Source organism: Chiloscyllium plagiosum, chromosome 35 (genome assembly GCF_004010195.1).
Source record: "Chiloscyllium plagiosum isolate BGI_BamShark_2017 chromosome 35, ASM401019v2, whole genome shotgun sequence".
Taxonomy (NCBI): domain Eukaryota; kingdom Metazoa; phylum Chordata; class Chondrichthyes; order Orectolobiformes; family Hemiscylliidae; genus Chiloscyllium; species Chiloscyllium plagiosum.
The window spans coordinates 11,068,525-11,096,113 of NC_057744.1; the positions used below are offsets into that span (position 1 = coordinate 11,068,525).

The window sequence follows — 27,589 nt, forward strand, 5'->3', positions numbered from 1 at the left end:
TACACACCTCTGGAACAGGTACGACTTAAATGCAGGCCTCCTGGTTCAGAGGTAGGGACACTACCAGTGTGCCTTAAGATTTAGATTCCCTGCGGTGTGGAAACAGGCCATTCGACCCAACAAATCCCCACCAAACCTCTGAAGAGTAACCCACTCAGACCCATTTCCCTCTGATTAATGCATGTAACACTATGGGCAATTTAGGGGGTCCTTAACTCCAGGAACTGGGAAGGAAAGAGGTTGAAATAGCTCCACAGAGGCCGGTTTCCCATCATTATTTAGGCATGCATAGTATTTAACACTGCAGGTCAGGCAGCATCCAAGGAGCAGGAGAATCGACGTTTACGGCATGAGCCCTCCTTCCTGAAGGGCTCATGCCCGAAACGTCGATTCTCCTGCTCCTTGGATGCTGCCTGACCTGCTGCGCTTTTCCAGCAACACATTTTCAGCTCTGATCTCCAGCATCTGCAGTCCTCACTTTCTCCTAGTATTTAACACTGGTCTGGCTTCCTCAGAGCCAGCTCTCAACAGTGAACAGGACCTCTGACACTCCTGATTTTTTTTTCATACTGTTAGAATCAGAATCCCTAACGTGAGGGAACACACCCTTCGGCCCAGCACGTCCACACCGACCCTCCAAACAGCATCCCACCCAGACCCACTCCCCTATATTTGCCCTGACTAATGCGCCTAATCTACTCATCCCTGAACACTATGGGGCAATTTAGCTTGGTCAATTCAACTAATCTGCACATCTTCAGACTGTGGGATGAAACTAGAGCACCCGGAGGAAACCCACACAGACTTGGGGAGAATGTGCAAACTCCACACAGGCTGGAATTGAACCCGGGACCCTGGTGCTGTGAGGCAGCAAGTGCTAACCACTGAGCCACCGTGCCGAGTTGTTTAAAGATTTCAAACAATTTGCCCAAGCATGGCATGATAATTATTTAAATTATTTAAAAATGTTCAAAGCATAATGAAAAAGCAGGACTTTGGTATTAGGGAATGGTGATTGGAAAAGCTGCTGCAGACACGATGGGCTGAACAGCCGCCCCTGGACTGTGACACCACGTGACCCTGTGGAGGAGTCCAATGGGACCGGAAGTGGGTTTCCCCGTGATGTCATATCCGTTTTACGACGGTGGATCTTGCCGTACGGCGGAGGTCATCCAGGAGATGCCGAGCGTCTGTGGGCCCGGGATTTCCCTCCGTCTCCTCCGCCAGGCTCCGCTCTCCGGCCTGGACATGTTCCGCCAGGCAGCGAGGCTCAGGCCGTGTGCCCGCCTGAAGCCCAGCTCCCGGCCCGAGCGCCGGCCGCCCATTGCGGGGCTCGGCCTCCGCCTCGGCTCTCCTCTTCCTCCTCCTCCTCCTCCGTGCCGCTGGGCCTCCCTCCCCGCCTGCGGGAAGCAGGGCCCCGGGCCCCAGCACTTCCTGCTGCCCAGGAACGGGTTACCGGTCACGGCCACAGCCAGGAGATGGTACAGCCTCCCCCCACATCAACTGGTGAGCAGCGTTGTGGAGCCCGAGCAGGACAAGGACAAGTATCTTCAGTTACCCCGGAGGTGGCAGCGCTTTGATTCCAGCTCCCGGGGCTTTTCCTGTCCCATCTGCAGCCGTTATGTTCTTCACTGATCTCCAAAGTGCCAAGATCTGGGTTCCAGACCCAGAAAATGACAACGCCAATTGCCACTCCAGTGCAGAGGACTGAGGGGCTGCTGCAGTGCTGTCTTTAGGATGAGATGCTGAAACTGAGTCCCCGCCTCCCCTTGGACAGATGTTTAAAAAGTTCAGCAGTGCTGTGTTTGGTGGCCATTGCCCTGGAGTGGTTGCCTAGCGCATGTGTAGTTTCCCCTGTGATGAGCAGAAGGTTGTGTGGCTTTGTGGGATGGGTGGAGATGCTGAGGGTCCAGGACAGGGGATGGTGAATAGAGTTAGACAATAAGTGTAGAGTAATAATGTCAGCAGTGGATTGAGCTGGTGCTGACTGGGTATGTGTGACTGTCCCTGTGTGGTGGCAAGGGTTGGAGTATTTTAAGAAGAACATATGAATTATTCTTGGTGCCCTTGATGAATGTTTATTCCTAAAATGGCTTTCACAGCTGGTTTCTCAGTTATCATAGATATTTGTGAAAGTTTGCTGTATACAAATTGGCTGCCACTTCTGACAACCATAACTTTCAAAGGTAGTTGTTAGCTGTAAAGATGCTTGAAAACTGCTGCATAAATGTTTGGGTAAGTTTCTGCTATTCTGAAGTTCACATTATTTTGAGGTGTTGGATGACCTGTATATTTGGTTTGGTTTCTGGTAAAACAAGTTCTGTTCAGTGTATTGGAGTTATTACCTTGTACTACAGTGGATTCTGAAAGATATCTAGAAGACCCCCGGCTTGCAATCATAATTTCTGATGCAAATGCCCCCAACGTTATCAAATCATCTGGGATAGAAATAGAATTTATATTTTTGTTGGAATCTAAGATAGTCATGCTGGTCAATTCTTTCATTTCTGCTGTAATTCTTTTGTCGTGGCAGGTAAATTTAGACTAAAATCCAAATAATGGCCTTCATTAAAATAATATTTTCCCAAAGATGCTCTTTAATCAGTTACAGAAGTGTTGTGTAACTCGTCATTGTTTTATTTATAGGTGGCATTACCTGCTCTGTCACCCACAATGCAAATGGGAACTATAGCCCGGTGGGAGAAGAAGGAAGGCGATAAAATTAACGAGGGAGATTTAATAGCTGAGGTATGTACAGTTAACATTTTTGTCAATGTGCATTAAGAAACTGTTAATAAGTGTACATAAAACAGTGGAATGAAAATATAGGATGCACACTTAATAAGTTTGCAGATGACGCCAACATTGGTATAGTGGACAGTGAAGAAGGTTATCTAAGATTACAAAGAGATCTTAATCAACTGGGTCAATGGGATACAGAGTGATATTAGTAATGTGAGATATTGTATTTCAGTAATACAAGCAAGGTCAGGACTTGTACAATTAATTGTAGAGCCCTGGGTAGTGTTGTACAACAGAGATCTAGGTGTTCAGATACTTGAAATTTGTGTTGCAGGTAGATAAGGTGGTTAAGGTGTTTAGCACGCGTGCCTTCATTGCTCAAACCTTTTGAGTATTGGGGTTGGGATGTCGTATTGAGGGTTTTGCAGGACGTTGGTGATACCTTCTCTGGAGTATTGTGAGCAGTTCTAGTAGCCTTGTTTTAGGAAGGATATTATTAAACTGGAGAGGGTTCAGAAAATATTTACCAGGGTGTTGCTGGGCATAGAAGGTTTGAGGTAAGGGTAAACTGGAAAGGTAGCTTTTTTTCATTGGAGCATAGCAGATTGAGGGTTGACCTTATTGAGGTTTTAAAAAAAATTCATGAGGGACATAGATAAGATGAATGAAAAGGTTTTTTCCCCCCTCGGCTGGAAGAGTTCAAAACCAGGGGTTATATTTTTAGGATGAGTGGAGAAAGAGTTAAAAAGGATATGAGGGATAATTTTTTTTACAAAGTAGTTTGTGTGGAATGAATTTCCAGCAAAAGTGGTTGTGTTACAGTTACAATGATAAGACATTTGGATAAGTTGAATAAAAGGAAATGTTTGGAGGGATATGGGCCAAGTGCAGGTAGGTGGGGTGAGATTTTAGTTTTGGATTATGTTTGGTGTGGACTGGTTGGACCAGGGGGTGTGTTTCAATGTAGTAGAACAATATGATTTACCTCTCGTTCACTTCTTTTAGTGGTGCTGACCCTCTGGTCATTGTTTTGTATGTCAGACAAATGGACTGTTGCCTTCACTTGAATGACAGTTGCAACTCGTTCATTGTCCATGAAGTATTCTCGGATATCATGAGGCTGTGAAAGATGTCACACCAATGCCAATTTGTTCTTTTGAATAAAAGCTGAAAGTTATTCTTAATTCAACAGCTTGCCCAGGTTTCTGTTGACATTGCATAACCAGGATTAAGATATTGTCAGTAATGTATTTGTACAATAAGGAATAGTACGTGTGCTTAAAAATTGTTTTCTTGTATTTTTGATGTAATAGTGTCTACAGTCATAATAAAATGTCAATAGATGTTATTCTGGTGACTGTCACTAATTCATTATTAGGGACATACTTATTTTCTATAGGTGAGAATAAATAAAGCTGCCTTCACATACAACATTCTCATGTACAATTAATTTAAAAATATTTGATAAAACAAGCTCCTATTAGAGTTTAAAATGGCATCAACCTATTAAATTAGCAAATAAAGTGTCCACTCCTTGTTGCTCATGGTCGTTCAGAATGTAGTAGTAGGCAGCCCAAATGTTTATGGACAATTTCAAGCAGTGCCTATACCATTTAAAGTTTGGAGCTATTACGGATTTTAAAATCCACAGTCAGATTGATGCCAACAAGTATTAATAGGCTTCTGGGCATGGGAGTCAACAGCTTCCTATAGAAAGGCTAGTGTACACCAGCTGGCTTAGGGAAATCTTAAGGAAAGATGTCTGTAGTTGATTTTGAACATAATGTGACATTGTTTCTCCTGACAATTGTGTTCCGGTTTTCTTTCTATATTAAAATATACCTGTATTTTCTCAAAAGGTGGAAACTGACAAAGCAACTGTAGGCTTTGAGAGTCTGGAAGAATGTTATATGGCAAAAATCCTAATGCCAGCTGGAACACGAGATGTGGCACTTGGTACAATCATCTGCATCACAGTTGACAAGTGAGCATGAGGATAATTCTAAATAACGTTCCATCCTTGTGTCAGTACGTGGTTTCTTGAATCCTTTCATGCAATTTTTCTTTGTTCAATAGAATGTTCTTCATATGCCAGGTTCAAATCCACATGCATTGGTTACAGTTCAGATGTATGTTTACTGCTTTAAATGGTAAATCCTAGGTAGTCTAAGGAACAAATATTTAAAGGCTTCTGGTCTCACTTTCGGCTTCTCACTGTTTGAAAGGATCTTGGTCTCCGCTAAATACAGAAGTTGTTAGGAACTTCACAGGGACAGTCCTACATAATTCCCCTTGGCATATTTGCTCAGGAAGAGCTGACTGTTCTATCTTGCATTTAATAACACAGTTGAAACTAGAAGCATGATATATGAGGACTTGTGCATTCAGGGCATTATACAATTCCATTGTCTCGTTCTCAAGAATCTTCATTGTTTATGTTCTGTGAGGCACCTTGCAGCATTTTATTATTTTAAAAGTTGTGAAAATGTAGATGTTGCTCTAATGATGGCAATGTGTCCCCATTATATACAAACTAATTTATTGACTATGGTCCAATTGCATGGTATTGTGTTGATGTGACACGATGCCTGCTTCAAAATTGCAAAGCAAAAGTTAAATATTAAACACAGCAAGCTGTTCCTACAAATAGGAGTGTAGTCAAAGAATGTTGTCATTGAGGAGATTGTTCAATCAAGCTTATCAGAATTGAGAATAAAACTGGCATTTTTTGAGATAATGTTTGCGTCTCTGTTAGCACAAGTAAACAGCAAGTTTACTCCATTTTAAACAGTTGACAAGGTGATTACACGTATAACTAGAACGTATGAAAAGCCAAAATTGAATTGAACGATAATATAGAAGCTGCACAAAACAAAGTTTGACTGTTATGGGTACCTCAAACTCCTAACTGATCCAGTACCTTGTGCATTAGGAACATCTGAAATGAGGATATGTGATTTTATGAACATGTACAATTTACAAATTTGATCATATGATTTGTTCTATTTTACTACATCATTAAATCCATAAAATTATTCTTAAAAATGCTTTTAACTTTAGAGTGGCTGCAGTAACATTCATTTTGTGGTCCAGTATACTGTGCACTTTCTATTCTTAAACATCCTAATAAGAAAAATCAAAAGCTGAATTTCATGCTGGGTCAACTAATCTCATTTATAGCAGTCATTGAGTAGCTACAGTTAACTTCACTGCAAACTGAGAAGCAGAACATTAGAGCTGGGTTTTCTGTTCCAAAAAATTAAGCTGTGACATTGACTAGATAATGTAGAAGTGTCTTTTGGGTGAGAAGAGGTTTGGATATAAATCTTTGTCATAACTTCAGCTGGGTGTTGGGAAAATCAAAGCCATCCATTACAAATTGTCCCACCTTAATTTCCTCGTCAGTACAGACATTTCCTTGGTTTGAAGCTGGATCCTAAAGGTGGTGCTTACACATGCAGTGCACCCTCAGTACCACAGGCACTATCAACCTGGATTTGGTGCTAAGTCTTGGACAGGATTTTGATCTACAACCTTCTGATTTGGATAACACTGTTTCACTGAGCCCAGGTTGAAAGCCCAAACATGTATATTGAGTATTGGAAATTGCTTTGATGATTTGGGATCTGCTTGTTTGCCCTGAGTTGAAGGAAAATTTCCAAGAAGTTTATTTTCTTAAATTGGCCAATTGTGGTTTATTTTGAAGCCTTTTCCATGTTGTCATATGATGGTGAAAGGATGAGTTGTAAGAAGCTACACCGTTCTGAATAGGCTGGGCTTGATTGGTCACATATGGCCATACACCTTTTAATTCTGGTGACACTGTTTAAGTCATACTGCTAGTAAATTACGACACAAAGTGTAAACATCTTTTCTTGTCACTTGTTGTTTAGACCTGAGGATATTGAAGCTTTTAAGGATTACACTCCAGAGGCGGCGGCAGCAGCTTCTGGCCCACCACCTCCAGCAGCTGCTGCACCCCCTTCCACACCCTCCGCTCCACCCAAAGCTCCAGGCAGTTCTTATCCTCCCCACATGAAGGTGAGCAAAACGAAAATGGAAATGTGAGTAGTTCTTCATAGTATTTTTTTTATTCTGACATGAGATGTAGGTATCACTGGCAATTCTGGCATTTGTTCCCATTGCTAATTGCCTTTGACCTGATTTCAAGGACAGTTAAAATTGGGTCTGGACATGCTAGACCAAGTGAAGATGAAAGGATGTTAATGGACCAGGTGTTTGTTATGACCATTAGCAATTGTTGCCATTAAATTAGCATTTTTAAACTTCCAGATTTTATGAATTCAGATTTCACCATCTGCCATGGTGGAATTTGAACCAATGTCCACAAGCTCCATCCTGGAATTGAAACAAAAACTAAATTTCCTTTCTCTACAGAAAACCGTTATCTTAAATCTCTTACCCCTGACTACTTCAGCTTGACTCCAACACAAATGTGAGGAGCTCATGGACTTCTTCGGCATTAAGATTGAAACTATTTGATCAGCTCCTTCTGCTTTTCATTCCCTAGTCCACCTAACCAAACTTTAAGATTTCCTGTTGTCCTGATTTGCCCAAGATTTCTGAACGTGCAACTTCCTCTCTTTCATATCATCTTGTGCTCTTTCTAAGCTTATCTTACCTCTAGACTGGCTTCCTCTTAGACTGCTGATCACCAGCTTTTTCTTTCTGGATCTGACTTTAGTTGATAGTGTGAGTGGAACTCTAATACTGTTTTTGTGCCTCCCAAAAAAAATCCCTTCCCCCTCCATCCTTGCAAACTGCTGTTCTGTCTTCATTATACCCCTCCTTTCCAAAGTCATTGAATATGTTGTCATCTCTTGAATTATCTGTTTGAATCCCTTAATTCACGTTCCTGTCCTTACCAGAACACCAAAACTGGTCTTTCCCAAAGTCTCAAATTGCATTCCTTCCAACTGTGTTCATAATAAACTACTCCTCTTTGTAACTATCTACCTTTCTGATATGATTGTTCACACCATCCTCTTCTTCAGGCTACTTAGGCCAATGCATGCAATCTATTACCCCTGGTGTCCCCCAAGGATCTATCCCTAGCCCCTTCAGTTTACAAGGATGTTGCCAGGGTTGGAGGATTTGAGCTATAGGAAGAGGTTGAATAGTCTGGGGCTGTTTTCCCTGGAGCGTCGGAGGCTGAAGGGTGACCTTATGGAGGTTTATAAAATCATGAGGGGCATGGATAAGGTAAGTAGAAAAGGTATTTTCCCTAGGATGGGGGAGTCCAGAACTAGAGGGCGTAGGTTTAGGTTGAGAGGGGAAAGATATTAAAGAGAACTAAGAGGCAAATTTTCACGCAAAGGATGGTGCATGTGTGGAATGGACTGCCAGAGGAAGTGGTGGAGGCTGGTACAATTGCAACATGTAAAAGGCATCTGGATGGGTATATGAATAGGAAGAGTTTGGAGTAATATGGGCTGGGTGCAGGCAGGTGGGACTAGATTGGGTTGGGATATTGGTTGGCATGGACAAGTTGGACTGAAGTGTCTGTTTCCGTGCTGTACATCTCTATGACTATCTCTTGATTTTTTTTTCCACAAAGTAAATGATCCAATTGCTTATCTAACATTCAGTACTGGGTGAGCAGGAACATTCCACCAAATAAATAGTTGAAAGGCTGAGGACATCTCAGGTGCTGTTCTATATGCACCAATTGTGTCCCCCTTCCTGGCAACTATCTGAGACTGAACTGGTGCAATGTTATAGTCATTTCTAACCTGAAAATGAACTCTTGTCCACATTTCATGCTATATCTGAGATTACCTATTTCCGAACTGTTATCTGGTTTCTATCTCCGCTCATCTGCTGAAACCCTTATTCGCTCCTTTTGTTATCTTGAAACTTGAATATTCTAATGCACTTCTGGTTGGTTTCCCATATTGTGCATCCTTACAAACATAGTTTTCAGCTAAAACTCTGCTGTCATTGTCCTTACATACACCAAGCCCTGTCCACCCATTGTTCCTCTGCTGGTTTGATGTTTAGCAGCATCTCAATTTCTGAAATTTTCGTTCTTGTTTTCAGATCATTTTAAGATGTGCCCCATCCTGTCACTGCAAGCTCCTCCAGCTTCAAAGCCTTCAGATATCTGAATTCCTCTAATTCTTTACAGTGAAAATCTTAATTACTTCATCAGCCTCAGCTGCTAAAGCCATCATCTTTGACATTGTCTCCATGAACTACTCTGTCTCTCCTGCTTTGGGATGCTCTATGTAACGTACATCTTTAACCAGACTTTTGCTCATTTGTAAAATCTCCTAATGTAGTCTGCTGTCAAATTTTATTTCAGAAAACTCCTGTGAAGTATTGTATTAAAGAAACTTGCTGGTTTTTCTTATTGAAGGTTGATGTGTTTGTAGCTCCAAAACAATGGAAAACATTCAACTCTTGTATGTTAATTGTCTAGATTTTAACATTTTTGGAGCAAATGGGTCTATTTAGAACCCTGTTGAAATGGGAATAGTACCTAAGGGAACAGTGGTGTACATAACATTTTGATGTGTAATTTTCTTTATCTATCCTGTCCCTACTTTGGCAGAGTGTATTCTGGCTGAATTGAATGCAGCATAATAAGTGAAGGAAACAAGATCTGGCAAGCTTCAGATCCATAAACGTATAATTTTAAAATTCTAGTTTTATTTTCTATAGCCTTTTCAATCACATGACCCAGATGTTGTGACTTCCAATTTCATTTGACCTTTTCCAGTCAGTTTACAAAATGTCTTGATAAATTTGATCCGTGCAACACGCCTTTGTCTTAAACCACAAGTCAAAATGTTCAGCTTTATGGTGATTGTAACGCCAAAATACACTATCTTTTTGCAGATTGCCCTACCTGCTCTTTCTCCAACAATGACAGTTGGTACTATTCAACGGTGGGAGAAGAAGGTGGGCGAAAAGTTGCGTGAAGGTGACCTTATAGCTGAGATTGAAACAGATAAAGCAACAATAGGTATGCGTTGGCTTGAGGGAAACAATACAACGCTGTACACTGAGCAGCATTTTAAAAGCAGTAAACATGGGCAAGGGGTTTGTGGGGACCTGAACTCTAGCATTTTTCACTGTTGCCTAAAGTAGTTGCAGGCATTATACTGTACGATTTTGGAGAAGGTTTGTAGCTCAGCTACAACTCGCTGAGCTGGCAGGTTTGTTTTCAGACGTTTTGTCACCATGCTAAGTAACATCATCAGTGAGTCTCCGCTGAAGAGCTGGTGTTCTGTCCCACTTTCTATTTGTGTGTCTTGGTCTCTTACACACATCGATTTGGACCCCATTTACCATTCTCTTGAGAAAAAGAACCGGAAATGATATTACCTGCCGTAAGAGATCAAGACGCACACAGAAAGCGGGACAGAACACCGGCGCTTCACTGGAGGCTCGCTGATGATGTTACCTAGCATGGTGATGAAACATCTGAAAACAAACCTGCCAGCTCAGTGAGCAAACTTACAACTTGAACGTTACACTGTCACCATAGCAGGGAGATTATAGTTGTTGTCTTGGCCAATTGGGATGGCTTTGTGTAGGGTAACCCTTGATGTTAGGCAAATTTGTAATGTGACATTGTGGTCATTGACTCCTGGGGTTATTTTGTGAAAATGTTGAAACCTTTCCAAATTTGTGTGCAAAATGAGCAGCACGTAAGAAAAATATGATAATTTAATTTGGTGTTTCCAGAGGGGAGATTTTACCGATTTTTATTCGTCAGGAAGGAAGTTAGGAAGCCCTTTACCAATTGACCAAATAGTGTGACACATAACAGAAACAGACAACAGGAATACGAAATTTATGAAAGTATTATATTATAAATTATCTATTGCATCTCTTAGGTTTTGAAATAATGGAAGAAGGTTATTTAGCCAAGATTCTGGTAGCTGAGGGTACCCGTGATGTTCCTCTTGGGACAACACTGTGCGTCATTGTAGAGAAGGAATCGGACATTTCAGCATTTGCCGATTATGTGGAAACTGGAGTTGCTGATACTAAGCCTCAACCTTCTCCACCAACTCTGGTAAGAAACTATATCATGTCAACAAATCTGCAGAAAAATACACATGGAGCTTCAAATCTTTTCAATAAAACAACGGTTTTCTCTCTCCCATCATGTGGAATGTCCATTCGTCATTTGGCAGTTGCAATATTTTGACTTAATGAGTGCTTGAATTATAATTTGTTTCTAACTTCTGAAATTTATTGCAGCCTGCCTCTGTTGTACAACAGCCTGTGGCGGCACCCACTGTTTCTCCTCCAGTCAAGCCTAGAGATCCCAAAGGTCGAGTGTTTGCTAGTCCTTTGGCAAAGAAACTGGCAGCTGATAAGGGCATTGACCTCAGACAAGTGAAAGGCAAGTCGCATGAAAATTGAAATAGAGTTGGTTTGTTAACTGCATTGGGTTGATATATCTATGTTCATGCCTAGGGGATCTTTTGTTGGCTTGATTCAATCAGTAGGATTTTTGTCTCAAAATCTGAAGTTTGTGGATTCAGAACCACTCCTTTTCTTTTGGCTTACGTTTTGGGGGTAGTGTTGCGTTGTCAAAGGCTTTATCTTACAATAACGTGTTAAGGTCAAACCTGCCCGTTCAGGAAAAAAAACATAAAAATTCTCCAGCATACTTCACAAGTGCAAGGGATCCTAGCATCTTGATTTGCAATCCTCAGCAAACACTGACAAAAACAAATTCATTTGTCTTTGTCGTGTGCAAAATCTCTGCTCTGTTCATCTACACGGTGGCCACTGTCTGTCAAAGCAGTTAATTGTGTGTGAGGAAGCAGAGGCAGTGGCATAATAATAATGTCACTGATTAGTAAAAGTTGTTGTGGCAGATTTGAGATGTATCTCAAGGCCATAAATGTATCTCTTTTAAAGCATTAAGAATTTGACAGAATCTTTTTCAAAATATACTGATCTGCATTTACAGTATAATAATCTACTAACACTTGAGAATGAAATTGCCCTTGGAGAGTTATGCAAGTAAAATACCGTTGAAATATATTGTCATGAATTTAACATCAAGGATGCATATAAACTTAGTCCTCCTTGAAAACGGCATTGGTATGTTAAACCTTAAACCAGCTGAAGGGGGTAGCTGATTATAATTGATTGTCTCTTAATTGTTGCATTTTCTTTACTTAGGTACTGGACCTGATGGTCAAATCAGGAAAAAAGATGTTGACTCATTTGTGCCTTCAAAGGTAGTCCCAGTAAGTTTGTTTAAGATAACTCTAAATAATTTAAATCTACCACTTTCAGATCTGAGATTGTATAAACAGAATATTTTACAGGCTGCAGTAGTATTTCATTACATGCAGATTGCTCAGAGGAGTTCTGACTTTTGAAACTATGCAGTTAAGTCTCTGAAAACTCTATAGTTCACTTTTCCATTGAAGAATGAAATTTCAAGGTGGAAATATTGCTGTAGTTCCAATAATTCTGATTTGAGAAAAATAAATATTTGCAAATTGGACTCCAGTTTTGAGAGTTCCTGATTTGTTTAGTTGAGATAGGAGTAAGCCATTTCACTCCTTGCGTCTGTTCTGCCATTTGATTGAGATCATGATAAGATTAAAACTATTACAGCATTCTCTAATTCCAGTTCATTGCTTCAGCAAAGTGATGTTTACAGTATTACAGTACATTCACTTCCATCGTCCAAGTCATTAATGTGTATTGTAGCATGCTGGTAATATTTCTGGGCAAGTAATTCAGTAGCTTGGTCTAGTGTTCTGGACACAAATGCAAAGCCCACCACAATAGCCGGAAACTTAAGTTTGACTAATACAATAAATCTGGAATAAAATGGGAGCATAATTAATAATCATGAGCTACTGATTGTTGAAAGAAAATCTGAGTTGTTGCCTGGTCTTGAGATTCCAGACCTAAAACAATGTATTTGATACTTGACTGCCCTTTGAAATAAGCTGCTTGGTTGCATCAGTCTGCCTCAATAACACTTTAAATATGCCTACAGCACAGAGACTGTAGCAGTTCAAGTAGGAGACTCGACACTACCTTCTTGAATATCATGTTCAGATAGTCACAAAGGTCTTCAGAATCTACTAATCCATTTTCTAGCACTTGTCATCGCAACTGCATTTCTAAACACTTTTTAAATATTAAAGAGGGTATCTGCCTCTACTATCCTTTTAAAGTAAGGCAGTAACTTTCAGATTCCCATCACGTTCTGGGGAAAATGTTTTTCCTCGCGTCCCTTCTAAACTTCCCGCCCCTTACCTTAAGTCTATTGATTCCCCAACAAGGGGATAAATTCCTTCCTGTCCACCCTGTCGGTTTCCCTCATTACTTCGATGATGTCAGGGAAAACAATCCATATCTATTCAATCTCTGAACAGAACTAAAACTGTCCAGCCCAGGCAACATGCTGGTAAATCTCCTCTGCACCTCTCCAGTGCAATCACGTCCCTCCTTTCTTGCAAGTTCCAGGTATTAAAGGATAGCTAGAAATCTTGGCCTTGTCAGAAATTACAGATCTAAAGATCAAATGGTACAATGCTTGTATACTAAATACCACTGACACATTTCCCGTGAAATTGCTCTGATGTGACAGGACATGATGTATAGTGAGCAAGTGTTGTACATAGAAATCATGAATGATCGGAAGAGGCAAAATGCCTATTAAGGAAAAACTTGTAAGCTCCTTCATAGAATTAGTGTGACACATAATAAGAATAATTGTGTAGATTTTAGCTGCCTTCTATAATATGTCATGTCACATAACATAATTATCATTTGCCTTTTTGTTTTGTAGACTCCCGCTCCAACTGCTCCTGGGGTAGCACCTGTACCTACTGGAACATTTACAGATATTCCTATCTCCAATATACGAAAGGCAATATACAATTAACAAAATTGCGACCGGTTAGATTGTTAATGGAAACAACAAATATATCTCATTGTATTTTCCATTCACTGACTCCTCTATGGTTTGCTATTAGGTTATAGCCCAACGTCTTATACAGTCCAAGCAGACTATCCCCCATTACTACTTATCTATAGATGTCAACATGGATAATATTCTGGAACTTCGAAAGCAATTGAATGAGGTATGAGTGATTTTGTATGAATAGTTTTGTGATACAGTCCAGTCACTTATTAGCATCTCCTAGCTGTAACACCTACCATTTTTATTTGAAAGAATGGGATAGAAGAGAGAGAATTGTGTCCTGCTCAGGTTAGTGCTGTCAAAAGGCTTCATTCCTTACCCTCACAATAATGTGGCTCTAATCAGATAGTCCATTTCCTGCCATTCTTTGATGCTGGGGCTCCCTTTTGATATTGTAAAACACTTTTTGTTTTTAAAATTGCATGAAGAAGAGAATTCTGCTTAAAATGTATAAGCAACAGCAGACCCTCAGTCCAGTCAGTACGTTTGGTCCTAACAAGTTACAGGCAGGGAGGACCTGCTGATTAGTGAAAGCTGTCCCTTGTAATGGTATTATGACTACCCCACCTCTTCATTCCTTTCACCCATTAGCAGCTGTGTACTCTCTTAATAGATGTTTAAAAAAACCTAGATCAGTTTTTTAAATCCTTATCCACTGTTCTAATCTTGGCACCAATCTTTGTGTTCTGTACAGTAATATATTAAATATTGGGGAATATTAGACCATAAGACATGGAACAGAATTAGACCAATCAGTCCATCGAGTCTACTCTGCCATTCGTGGCTGATATGTTTCTCAATCCCATTCTTCTTTCTTCCTGAAATACTTGATCTCCTTCCCAATCAAGAACCTATTGTCTTAATCCACTGTGTTAAATACACTCAGTGACTTGGCTTCCACAGCCCTCTTCAGCAATGAGTTTCGTGGCTTCACCACCTTCTGGCTGAAGAAATTCCTCCTCATCTCAAATCCAAAGGGTCATCCCCTCACTCTGAGACTGTGCCCTTGAGTTCTAGTATCTCCTCCTAGTGGAAACAACTCGCTCTATTTAGGCCTCTCAATATTTTCTACATTTCAATCAGATCTTCTCCATCTTTATAAACTCCCAATGACTACAGGCCCTGAGTCCTCAGCTGCTCCTTGTATGGCAAGCTCTTGTTCCCAGGATTTGATCTTGTCAACCTCCTCTGGTGCCCCTTCAGTGCCAGGACTTTCTTCCTTAGAAACAGGGTCCAGAATTGCTCACGGTATTCGAAATATGGTCTGACGCGAGCCTTATACAGCATTACATCCCTTCTCTTGTATTCTAGCCCTTTAACTTCCTAGCTGCCAACTGAGCCTACATGTTAGCCTTAAGAGAATCCTAAGCTAAAATTCCCAAGTTCCTTGTGCTTCAGATTTTCAAAGCTTTTCCCCATTTAGAAAATATTTTATGCCTCTTCTCTTTCGACCAAAGTGCATAACTTCACACTTTCCCACATTATATTTCATTTCCTGCTTCTTCGCCCACCCTATTCCACTGTTCAAGTCTTTCTGCAGCCTCTCTGCTTCCTCAACACTACCTGTCCCTCCACCTATCTCTGTCACCCCAAATGTAGCAACAATTCATTCAGTTCTTCAGCCAGATCATTAACTTATAGCGTGAATAGTTGTGGTCCAAACAGTGATTCCTTTGGAAATCTTCTAGCCACTAGCTGTCATCCTTAAGACGACCCCTTTTTCCCTACTCTCTGCCTTCTATTGGTCAACCAATTCTGTATCCATGCCGTTTGCCCCTAACACCATGGGCTCCTATTTTTCAGTCTCCTGTGTGGCATTTTGTCACAGGCCTTCTGGAATCCAAATAGGTCATGTCCACTGGCTGTCCTTTGTCTAACATGTTCATTATCTTCCTCCAAAGAATTTGAACAGATTTGTCATGCATGACCTCCACTTGGTGAAGTTGTGTTGGCTCAGCTGAGTTTTACTATACGTTTCAAAGTATTCTGCATTCTCATCCTCAATAACGGACTGTAAGAACTTATCAATGATAAGTGGGCGGCACGGTGGCACAGTGGTTAGCACTGCTGCGTCACAGCGCCAGAGACCCGGGTTCAATTCCCGCCTCATGCAACTGACTGTGTGGAGTTTGCACGTTCTCCCCGTGTCTGCGTGGGTTTCCTCCCATAGTCCAAAAATGTGTAGGTTAGGTGAATTGGCCATGCTAAATTGCCTGTAGTGTTAGGTGAAGAGGTAAATGTAGGGGAATGGGTCTGGGTGGTTTGCGCTTTGGCGGGTTGGTGTGGACTTGTTGGGCTGACGGGCCTGTTTCCACACTAAGTAATCTAATCCAAATGATAAGGTCAGGCTAACCGGCCTATCGGTTCCTGTCTTCTGCCTCCATCTCTCACTGTCGCCACCTCCCTGCTTCATAAACAGGAATGTTATGCTGCCATTTTCAGATCCTCTGGGACCCTCGCTGACTCCAATGATACCTTAAAGATCACACCAATGCCTCTACTATCTCCTCAACTATTTCACTCAGAACTCTGGGGTATAGTCCATCTGGTCCATATGATTTATCGACCTTGAGACGTTTCAACTTCCCCAGCACCTTTTCCTTAGTGATGGCCACTACACTCGCCTCTGTCTCCTGACTCTTTTGAAGTTCTGGTATTCTGCTGGTGTCTTCCACTGTGGAAGCTGATGCAAATGACCTCTTCAGTGTTTGTTATTTATTTGATCCTCAACGCTACTTATCCAGTCTCGTTTTTCAGCATCCAATGTCCACTCCTGCCTCTGTCTTAACTTTTTAGATATCCGGAAAAAAATTTTGCGATTTTCTTTTATATAGTTAGCTAACTTACCCTCATAAGCACCCCCAACCCAATTGCTTTTTTAGTTATCCTCTGTTGGTTTGTAGAGGCTTCCCAACCCTCAGGCTTCCCACTTATCTTAACCATATTGTCTGCTTTTTCCTTTGCTTTAGTGCTGTCCCTGACTTCCCTTGTCAGCCCTGGTTGTCTCATCTTCCTCTTATTCAATCTGTGGAGAATAAACATATCTGCTGTGCCTTCCAAATTACTCTTTAAGGAATTCCTACCATTGCTGCTCCACTGTCTACCTGCTCGGCTCCCCTTCCAATTAACACTGGCCAGCTCCTCCCTCATGTCTTTGTAGTTGCCTTTACTCAGTTGTAAAACAATTACATCTGATTCAAACGTGTCCTGCTCAAACTGCAGGATTCTACTATATTATGGTCTCTGCTACCTAGGGGATCCTAATAAGCTTCCTAATCAAGTTTGCTTCATTATACATCCAGAACTGCCTGTTCCCAATTGACTGTACGAAAAGCTGTTCCAAAAATCTATCTTGTAGATATTGCACAAGTTTGTTTTATTGAGATCCACCATTAGCCTGATTTTCCAGTCCATCTGCATATTGAAGTTTCGTATGATTATTGTAATAGTATCTTTCATACATGGCTTTTCCATCTCCTGATTTATTTTCTTCCCCACAATCTGACTACTTCTAGGAGGTCTGTACACAACTCCCTTCAGGATCTATTCTCTCTTGCAGATCCTCAACTCTACCCACATAGATTCTACGTCTTCCGACTCTCTTTCGCTTATTGAGATCGATTTAATTTCATTTTTTACTAACAAGACAACCCTGTCCCCTTTGCCAATCCGTTCATCCTTTCAATAGGACATGTATCTTTGGATATTTAGTTCCTAGCCCTGATCCCTTTGTAGGCACATCTGTGATACCCACAACATTGAACCAGCCAATTTCAATCTGTGCTACAAGCTTATTTACCTTTGTTTTGTATATGGCGGCATTTCAGCACAACACCCTTGACTTTATTAACTACCCCTTTTCTCATATTTGTCCCCTTTATTTGCTATGCCTGAAGTTAGACTCTTGATTCTTTCATAATCTGCCATATTACTTGTTCTGGAAACTTTAATTACCTTTGCTGAGCCCACTGCCCTTAACTTTTCCTATAATTTTCCATGCAACTGAAATCCTGCTCCCCCCACTTACTATGTAGTTTGAAAGTCATATTCCCAGCCCTAGCTATGTGATTGACAGTGAAACTGGTCCCAGCATGTTTCAGGTTTAGGTCGTTCCAACTGAATAGCACCTGCCTTCCCCAGCACTGGTGCCAAAGTCCCATGAATTCAAACCAGTTTCTCCCAAGTTAATCTTTGAGCCAAGCGTTTACATCTTTAATTTTGTTGATCCTGTGTCAATTTGCTCATGGCTGAGGTAGTAATCCAGGGATTATTACCTTTTCTGGCTCAGCTTTTTAAGTTAGTCCTTGTTGCTCTCGTTCCTTCAGCAGAACCTCTTTTCTCTTTCTACCTATATCATCTGTATTCTATCTATACCATCATGACAATTGGTTCTTTCACCTCCCGCTCCAAGTTCCTCTGTGGCCCGGATAAGACCACCGAGCAGGCAGCACGGCCTTTGGGAGTCTTGATCCCGGCCACAGAACAGTACCTTTCCCCTGACTATACTATCCCCGATTACATCTACATTTCTATTTTCTCCCTGCTCTTGAGTGCCTCTCTGTACCATGGGGCTATTGTCATTTTGCTGATCCTCCCTTCAACACATGACATCTCAAACCTGTTAGACACGTTCAAAGGCTGAGGCTCCTTCAGTCCTAAATCTTCGGTCCATTTGTTTCAGATTTTTATTGGTGTAGATGAGTCATTGCTTACCTACAATCAAGAATTTTAAGCAAATTTCAAAGTGAAGTTGTTGTTTTGCAGTTTAGAACTGTGGCAAGTCCTTAATACTTGTGCCCCTTTTAACTAACAGGAAGTCAAATCTGAAGACATTAAGCTGTCAGTGAATGATTTCCTCATAAAGGCTTCAGCTTTGGCATGCTTAAAGATTCCCGAAGTTAACTCCTCTTGGTTGGACACAGTTATCAGGCAGTGAGTAGTCAGTCTATTTAAATACCTAAAATTTGTACATTTTATTTCGAGCAAATTGCCTTTGTTATATGTTTAGTAGCATGTGAATCTGTACGTGGGAACCAAGAGCAGGAGTGGGCTGTTCGGTCCCTTGAGCCTGTTCTGCCATTCAACTCGATTTTGGCTGAATTTCTACCTCTGTTAATTTCCTACACTATCCTGAATTTTATCATTACTTCTGATTGAGACTGCCAGTTGGAGAACCACTTCTGCTGAACTCTGAATTGTCTGAACTGTGGCCTTTTGCTTATTTAAAACAATGCTTTGCAAGTGCCTCAACTATTTCCTGATATAACTGATCCATCCAGTTTCCAGTCCTGAGCAAGGGTGCATTTGTCCCATCTATCTTGTATTTGAACCCAGGTCACAAGTAATGAAAAGTGTGTTTGCTTTAAACAAATGTCCTGTCAAGGATTTTATGTCCTACTTGAGGGGTTCATGATCGGTCCACTTGTAATTATTATAAATTACCCTGTCACAGACACATCCCACGTTTGTCATAACAGGTGGGGTTTGAATCAGATTGTCTGGTTCAGAGTTAGGGACACTACCAGTTCACTGCAAGATCCTCAATTGTTTTGTCTGTATTTTTAATCAAACTGTCCAGACACATGACACACACCTGGAGCAGATGGAATTTGAACCTGGACCTTCTGGTCCAGAGGTAGGGATGGCACCACTGCACTATAGTGATGCTACGATCTTCTACTCCAGATTGTTATTAACTGAGCAATATCCTGCTCCAAAAAATTGTGGTTGGGTTAAACTGATATAAACCTTCATTGACAAAGTTATCTGATGGAAAGCATCAAATAGTGTAACTTAATTGCTGCCTGTTTCCCATCAGAAACCATGTCGTGGATGTTAGTGTGGCGGTGAGCACTCCTGCTGGTCTGATTACTCCCATTGTGTTTAATGCACACATCAAAGGACTAGCCTCCATCAGTAATGATGTGAAATCCCTAGCTGAGAAAGCTCGTGATGGAAAACTCCAGCCCCATGAATTTCAGGTAAGAATTAATATTTGAAAAGAATCTAGTGCACCTGTCACTTGGTTTCAGTACCTTACGTTTGTGTGGGAATAAAAAAAATGATATCCTGGTTACGTGGAAGAATTCAAAGCATTAAATGTGATGATTTAAGATGAAACGTGTGTAATTAAGTTCAATCTGGTGAAGTGGAATGCTACATAATTTCAATCCAAGAAAGACAATTTGGACGTTTTCTTAATGGCAAGAGACTAAACTTTGAGGGAGCAAACTGGTTTGGATGTGCATTTACACATGTTGCTAAAGCATACAGGTGTAAAAAGTAACTAAAAAGGCTGGAATTAATACAAAAAAGCCTTGCTTCATTTGTTCAAATACTTGATCAGACCCTAGAAAATCACCTTTTCTTTTGGTTTGTTTTGAGAGTTCTTCGCCCTCAAACCAGATGAGTTACAGTAAAAATGAAAGTGCTGTATTTAGTTATATCTCTCCAAATCACAGAATTACTTTGGTGCAGGAGGCAACCATTCCACCCATGCTGTCTGCACATCTACATACTCTTTTAGTATAGTTCATTTTATACTGTCTCTGGATCACCTCTCACTTATCTGCATTGACATCTGTCATCCACCTGCCTACTGCACCAACTTATGAATTTCCTTTTGAACTTACACTGTCTTCCTGTCAGTTTACAATGCTTCTGAGTTTTGTATTGTCTGCAAACTTTGAAATTTTCTCCTGTATGTGTGTACCTGGCATGTAAAACACCAATCTATATATGGATCAGTAATGTAGAAGTGTTGCTGAATACAGAGACCTTGGGGCGCAGGTTCCTAGTTCCTTGAAAGTGGAGTCATAGGTAGACAAGGTAGTGAAGAAGGCATTTAGCACATTTCCCTTTATCGGTCAGTGCGTTGTGTTTGGGAGTTATGGGGTCATGTTGCAGCTGTACAGGACATTGGTTAGGCCACTTGGAATACTACGTTCAATTCTAGTCTCCCTGCTATTGAAAGATGTTGTGAAACTTGAAAGGATCAGAAAAGATTTACAAGAATGTTGCCAGGGTTGGAGGATTTGATCGGGAGAGGCTGAATAGGCTGGGTCAGTTTTCCCTGGAGCGTTGGATGGTGAGGAGTGACCTTATGAAGGGCATGATGGGAAAAGACCGTGGCTATTCACCCCAAGTCCAAAATGAGACCGCATAGGTTTAAGGTGAGATGGGAAAGATCTAAAAGGGACCAAAAGGCTAACTTTTCCACGCACTGGGTGGTGCACATATGGAATAAGCTGCCAGAGGAAGTGTGGAGGCTGGTGCAACCACAAATTAATTTAGGGTATCTGGTCAGCATGGATGAGTTGGACCGAGGAGTCTACTTCTGTGCTGGAGATCTCCGTGACCCTAGTACACAGGAGGTCTTGTAATGTAGCAGCATTCTGCCTCTGAGCCAGTAGCTCTGGGTTTCAGTCCCATGCTAGGACTTGATCACTAAAGCTCCATTCATAGCCAAACAAGTTAGGTGTCAACCTGGTAATCCTTCCAATGCACGTTATGGTAGATTACACAAGTAGAAAAGCCTTTTTGATCAGCTATCCTGTAGAAGGCAACATCAAATCGCTGTAATACCTTGCCTGACCTAATCAAGCACCAACATGAAATCAAAGACCACGATTACTGATCTGCTCTTGGGGCATGTGAGAGAATTTGCTAATTTTAAGGAACAGAACCAATGTAAAATAGCTCCTTGAGCCTGCCCCTCCAGTATAGATCATGACTGATTATGTTAATGCCATTTTCTTCTCCTGTTTCCATATTCCTTAATGCCATTAGACCTCAGATTTCTGGTATGAACTGTTCAATAATCGAGCTGCCACTGTTTTCTGGGGTAGTGAATTCCAAAGATTAATCACTTTAAGTGAACAAAGTTTAAAAATCACACTACTAGGTTGTAGTCCAACAGGTTTATTTGGAAGTACAAGCTTTCGGAGCGCTGCTGTTTTGTCAGGTAGCTTGTGGAGTAGGATCATAGGATGCAGAATTTATAGCGAAAGATCATAGTGTCATGCACTGATGTGATTTATTGAACAAACCTAGGTTGCTGTTAAGCCTTTCATCTTTTAGAATGTGTTGCAGGTTTCCATTCATTAATATGTAAATCCCAGGATGAGTTTCAAGTCACATTTCCGAAGTTTTATTTTTAAAAAGTGACACATCAGCTCAGACAATGCATTAAAGGTGTGACGTTAGAGTCTGTATATATCTTATGTATTCCAATCTTGAGTCAGACTGGTTCCATTTCCAAAGTAGGAATTTATAAAATATCACATGGATTATACAAAGTATTGACTGCCTATAAATTGTGCACTTTTTGAACAAAATAGAAAGTATCTGCAAATGCAGATTCATCCCATAGACTTGTATGTGTGTGTTCGAGGGAGGGAATCCGAATACCAATTATCCAAAAATTGGATTATCCGAAGGCGGTCTCGAGGTCCTGATAGAAACATTACATCAAAGATGTGTTTCCAATAGTGATAGCACCTTTGTTTACAGTGATTAAACAGGCACAGTCTCCAAATGACTGACCTCCCATCCTCTCTCTCCCCACACTTCCCCTGGAGTTCTTCAGAGAGGTGCACCCCATCCCGTCCCCAGACAATCTCTCCAAAATTGTCCTGTACAAGGCAAGTGTGGAACCTGTCAAAAAGGTGTGTGTGTATTTGGAGACTTACTCCACAAAGACAGTAGCGACAGTCTTGTTGGTGTACAGTCCCGCTGCCCTGGGCCGGGGCGATGTTGGACTTGGCAGGGGCAGTGTTGGCAGGGGCTCAAGCGGTGCATGCTGGGGTCGGTGTTGGACCAGGTTGAGGGAAGGGGGGACAGTGTTGGGTGGGTGGGAGCAGACTTTCTAAAACTCTGAACCCCAGAGGAAAGACACTTAATCGATCAACCGCATAATCGATTATTCGGACAAAATAGTACCCGCCCAGCTCATTCGGATATATGAGGTTTCCCCTCTATATGCCTGAGAGAGAGTGAGGGGGGGTGTTCTGATGTGTCTGCCGCTAGTTCTGATGTGCCACAACGCGAAACTGTAATGATGTCCTCGGGACAGACACTGGATGTGACTGATAGGGTACCTTGGGGTGTCCAGTACTTCCCAGGAGCAGAGAAAATACACCATCTTCGCACACTGCAACACATTGAGGATGAGTACCTCGCCAAGACCTTCCCTACTCCTCCACTTCTCAACTTTAAACAACCACCAAACCTTAGCAGCCCATTGTTCACAGCAAACTGCCCAGCCTTCCAGACATCGACCACAACATGGTACAACCCGTCATGGCAATCACTGCAAAATGTGTAAGTGTCAACGTGGATACTACCATTACACTTGGACACCACCCACCATGTACATAGCAAGTACTTGTGGCTCGTCCAACGGTGATCCGCTGCAGGCAATGTACATTAGAGACTCCAAACAGATGATATGACAACGGATGAACGGACACTGAACAACAATCGTCAGACAGGAATTTTCCCTCCCAGTCGGGGAACACTTCAGCGGTCAAGGACATTTGGCCTCTGATCTTTGGGTGACCGTCCCCCAAGGCGGACTTCAGGATACGCAACAATGCCGAGCAGAGGTTGATAGCAAGTTTGGTACCCATGAAGGTGGCCTCAGCCAGGACCTTGGATTCATGTCACACTACAGATGACCCCACTAAACTATACACTCTCTCACTCCCGCACAAGTGCACATATGTATGTACACTTGCGTACGCGCACACTCACCCAAACCCTCTCTCATACACTGTCTCAGGTGTATGCGCGCACCCCGCCACCCCGCCCCCCAAAAGAAACACTCACCCATGTGCACATGTTATGACAGGCATATGCTTCATCACACTTGCGCACACACTATCAAGCCCACGTGCGCACACTCTTTCTCCTTCAAATGCATGTGCACACAAACACAAGACTGAGGTGAATTTGCATTTACAGAATTGTAGTTGCAGATGCATTCTGTTTTGTTCAAAAAGCGCACAATCTGTAGGCAGTCATTATTTTTTTCATAATCCATGTGATGTTTTATAAATTCCTACTTTGAAAATGGAACCAGTCTGGCTCAAGACTCTAACCTGACACCTTTAATGCATTGTCTGAGCTGATATGTCACCTTTTTAATAAAACCTTTGGCTTGAAAGAAATCCTCAGATTTACAGATCAATGAATTGAAACCTGCAACCCATTCTAAAAGATGAAAGGCTTAACAGCAATTTAGGTTTGTTCAACATATCATATCAGTATACGATGAATGATCTTTTGCTATAAATTGTGTCACATGATCCTACTCCACAAGCTACCTGATGAAGGAGCAGTGCTCAGAGGAACCTCGATTATCCAAACGACACGAACAGGAGGTATTTCATTCGGTTAATCAAATTCCAGATAACATCATTTAGCTAAGTATCAGGACTTTGCGATCTTGCTGGATAATCGATATTCAGATAATCGAGGTTTGTCTGTATTTCCAAATAAACCTGTTGGATTATAGTCTAGTGTCTTGTGATTTTTTTTTTAAAAAACTTGTCCACCCCAGTCCAACACTGGCACCTCATATCATGACTTAAAGTGAAGAAATGACTTTTCACTCCAGCCTTAAATGGCCTGCCCCCTCTGTCCCCTGCTCCTCGTCACCAGTCATTGGAATCTCATATCCATCCAGTCTTGCTCCCGTCAGAAGTTTTAGAATTCATACATTTTATTTAACTTGCTGTTTTTCTCCTTCATATTTTAGGGTGGGACGTTTACAATATCTAACCTAGGAATGTATGGTATAAAGAATTTTTCAGCGATTATCAACCCACCCCAAGCATGCATTCTTGCTATTGGTGGATCAGAAGAAAGACTGCTTCCTGCAGAAAATGAGAGGGGGTAGGCAATTTCATGAATTATTCTTAACTATTAGTGAAGTGCTTGTTTTAAGATAATATTGTTACCTGTTACAAATTAAATATAAAGTGTTAGAAATAATTTCATGTGTACATATTGTAAAGGAGTGCTTTATTTTAGGTTTATGGAAGTTAATGAATCTTTAAAACAACTTTTCCCTGAAACACTAAGTCATACAGCATGTCATCCAGAGATGGCTAGGTGTTGAAACAGAATAAAATATATTATGTCAAAAGTATTTTAAGTATCCATTGAATAAATCAGATTTCAATGAAGTGATTTGTTTTAGTTAATAATATGTTTAGTCAATTCTGTAGCTTTGTGTCATTCAATTAACTTTAGATGCTATTGTCTTTCTATGCATTGGTCAAGTGTGTAATCTTGAAATTTCACCATTACCATGTCATACTTCCACAGATTTAATGTTTCCAATATAATGTCAGTAACCCTGAGCTGTGACCATCGTGTTGTGGATGGAGCAGTTGGTGCCCAGTGGCTAGCCGAGTTCAAGAAGTTCCTTGAAAGGCCATCTACCATGCTGTTATAAATTTCAAGAACTGGTGTTTATTTAAGTGTCGAGTTTTTTTTTCCCCCAAGGTGGTTTTATTTATGAATTCCTTATTCCTGCTATCCATGTAAGACTAAAGTATTTGTACAACAGTGAAAACAAGGTATGCAGTTGAGCTCAAATTCATAATAAATTGAAGAACAATATAATACTGTTTTCCAGTTCCAGGTCTATGTAGAAACTATCAGTACTGTAACTGAATTCCTAACTGATAATTCACCTAAATGTTCCACCCTTCCATGTTCAGATGCCACAATCTAGAAAGGAAGTCTAACCAGTACCAAAAGTCCATAACTTATTTAAATCTGAGACTTTTTTCCTTATTTTGAAGAAAAATCAGAATTCAATGTACAAGATTTTCTCTGCTTTCTGTAAAAGTGGTGTCATAGAATACCCTGGGCACGATAGTATTAATCCTCACCAGGTATAGGGCATATTTATATATTTCTCTTAATTAGCTGATCTGAAATCAGTGATGAAGTACTAAATTAACTGCATAACTTCTAGTCCAATATTATTCGACTAACTATGTTACAATGTCTGGAATTATTTTGAAAGTAAATACTATACATGAATATTGTTTTGTGTTGTAGATCAGTACTTATTAACCAGACAAGAATTACAAGGATTTTTTTTTCCCCATTTTTATGCATCAGATGACAAATTATTTAAAGTAGGTTATCCCCCAGAATAATATTATGCATCTTTATACCCCTTTCCAAGTGTAAATTGCAATTATTACTGTAAATAATATGAAATGAGATGCAAAGCAACAACTTTCAAAGTGTTTGTTACACAATTTGCCACATAGCAAAAAATATTTCATTGCTGACAACTGATAAATGCCAAATTGTTTCTTCATTAGCGTTCTCAAATCTGGTGGTTTTGTTTACAACCCTCTTTAAAATTGGCTGAGTCTGAGTAAATTTTGAAATACTATATCTTTACGCAGAGTTCAGAAATGCATGTTTCCAGTCAATTTTCAGTCCTCTTGTGATACTTCACTGCAATCAGAAACTGCTTTGTTCCAGTTTGCACATGCCTTGTCTAGTGCAGCCAGGTGTTGGAGAACAGGTAACTGCACACAGAACAAAAGTTAAAAGGTGGTTGTTTTTCTCCTGATTTTAGTCAAGTCTTTCTGAATTCCACAGATAATTAACAACTAGATATAAAAATAAGTTTCAGAATAAAATAGTGAGCCCAAACCTGTTTATATTCTTTAGTTTGTGTTATTGGTGCAGTGCAGGCTAATTGTTTTGTTTACTGCCTAAAATATCTGTTGATCATTCTTACCACTCCAGATACTTCATGCCTTATTACTTAATATACCTAACAACTCTGACAAATAGGAAAGGTGGGGGGGGGGGAGGAAATAAAAGCTGAAACTTGAAACCAAATTAAATGTAGAGTACTGTACAATATCTCACACTTGTATGCCAGTTGTGTTACCAATAAAATGCCATATGTTCATTAATACTACTTAAAAGTATATTTGTGTGCTGTTCAATGTGGTGTGATTAAATCGCCTTGCTATCTAGAATCAATGTGTGCTGCAAAGAAGAATATTGTACTTCTAACATCATGGATACTAATTGATCAACTGAATTAACTTGATTCTCAAACGGATTGCCTTGATGTCCTGTATATCTTTGGGGTGCATAGTAATGCTTCATTATTAAGTAGCATTTTCATAATTTGTATAACCTTGTTTATTATTGTGATGTTGCCAATCAAGTTAATTTGCTAATAGTTGCACTTAAAGGATTGCATATAAAATCAGAAACGCTTTTCTTTCCGGTGCACACTTCATTTATAATTTGTATTCCTTCCTATTGGGGATTATGTACTGTTTGATGGTGGGTGGGTCTGAGCAACACATGATGTCCCTCTTGCTTGCAGTTCAGTATTGTTAATATGGAAATTGTTATGCTGCACACATTGATCTGACTTTAAAAATCTGGGCATTTTTGTTTTGGTGGAAGCACCATTTTGCTGTATTTTCAGCATTAAACCAATTGTTAGAATTTTTAAATCCTGAAATAGTTTTTGGGAAGAGGAAACAAAACGCACAAATTGGTAAGGTCTCTGTAAATTATAGTGAAATGTCTTATACTATATCTGTATTGTTAATTCAAGCCACAACCTCCCAGACTAGCAACTTGGTATGTAGTGGCAACTTATATTAAAAACCAGGATTCAAATAAAATAATAGACAAAACAATTAAGTATTTGTTCCATGTTTATGTCATTTAGTGTATTGAAAGTATCATAATACTCTGATTTCGAAGATATCTTAATTAGGAGCAAATTATAATTAGTAAGTACTGCATTTTCTATGTTTTGCTAACAACATTCATTTCATGCTGGTGAGGACCAATACAAAATTAGAGTGGAGTTTAATTACATTCATGTTTTCCTGTGCCTAT

General features: G+C 40.5%; 1 protein-coding gene across 3 annotated transcripts; it reads left to right on the forward strand.

Annotated features, from left to right (window-relative positions):
* The first annotated feature begins 1,107 nt into the window (after nucleotides 1-1,107).
* dlat (dihydrolipoamide S-acetyltransferase (E2 component of pyruvate dehydrogenase complex)) lies at nucleotides 1,108-27,388 on the forward strand. 3 transcript variants are annotated; one of them, XM_043676675.1, is made up of 14 exons: nucleotides 1,108-1,506; nucleotides 2,647-2,748; nucleotides 4,602-4,726; nucleotides 6,636-6,783; nucleotides 9,604-9,730; nucleotides 10,608-10,789; nucleotides 10,978-11,122; nucleotides 11,914-11,981; nucleotides 13,547-13,627; nucleotides 13,734-13,841; nucleotides 18,495-18,613; nucleotides 19,500-19,662; nucleotides 24,441-24,577; nucleotides 25,013-27,388. In XM_043676675.1, exons 1-14 carry the CDS (start codon nucleotides 1,123-1,125, stop codon nucleotides 25,140-25,142), a joined length of 2,019 nt encoding a protein of 672 aa, XP_043532610.1. In that variant the 5' UTR covers nucleotides 1,108-1,122; the 3' UTR covers nucleotides 25,143-27,388. The 3 variants fall into 3 exon arrangements, with proteins under 3 accessions (XP_043532610.1, XP_043532611.1, XP_043532612.1); XM_043676676.1 differs by having other exon boundaries at nucleotides 11,914-11,972; XM_043676677.1 differs by lacking the exon at nucleotides 1,108-1,506 and adding an exon at nucleotides 1,519-2,235.
* Nucleotides 27,389-27,589: the final 201 nt, after the last annotated feature.

Excerpts from the sequence above, each read along its gene's own strand:
- dlat (XM_043676675.1), top strand. The coding sequence starts at position 1,123 with ATGTCATATCCGTTTTACGACGGTGGATCTTGCCGTACGGCGGAGGTC. Across the intron at positions 1,507-2,646 it reads GCCTCCCCCCACATCAACTG|GTGGCATTACCTGCTCTGTC; the intron begins GTGAGCAGCGTT and ends TTTTATTTATAG. Across the intron at positions 19,663-24,440 it reads TCCAGCCCCATGAATTTCAG|GGTGGGACGTTTACAATATC; the intron begins GTAAGAATTAAT and ends TTCATATTTTAG.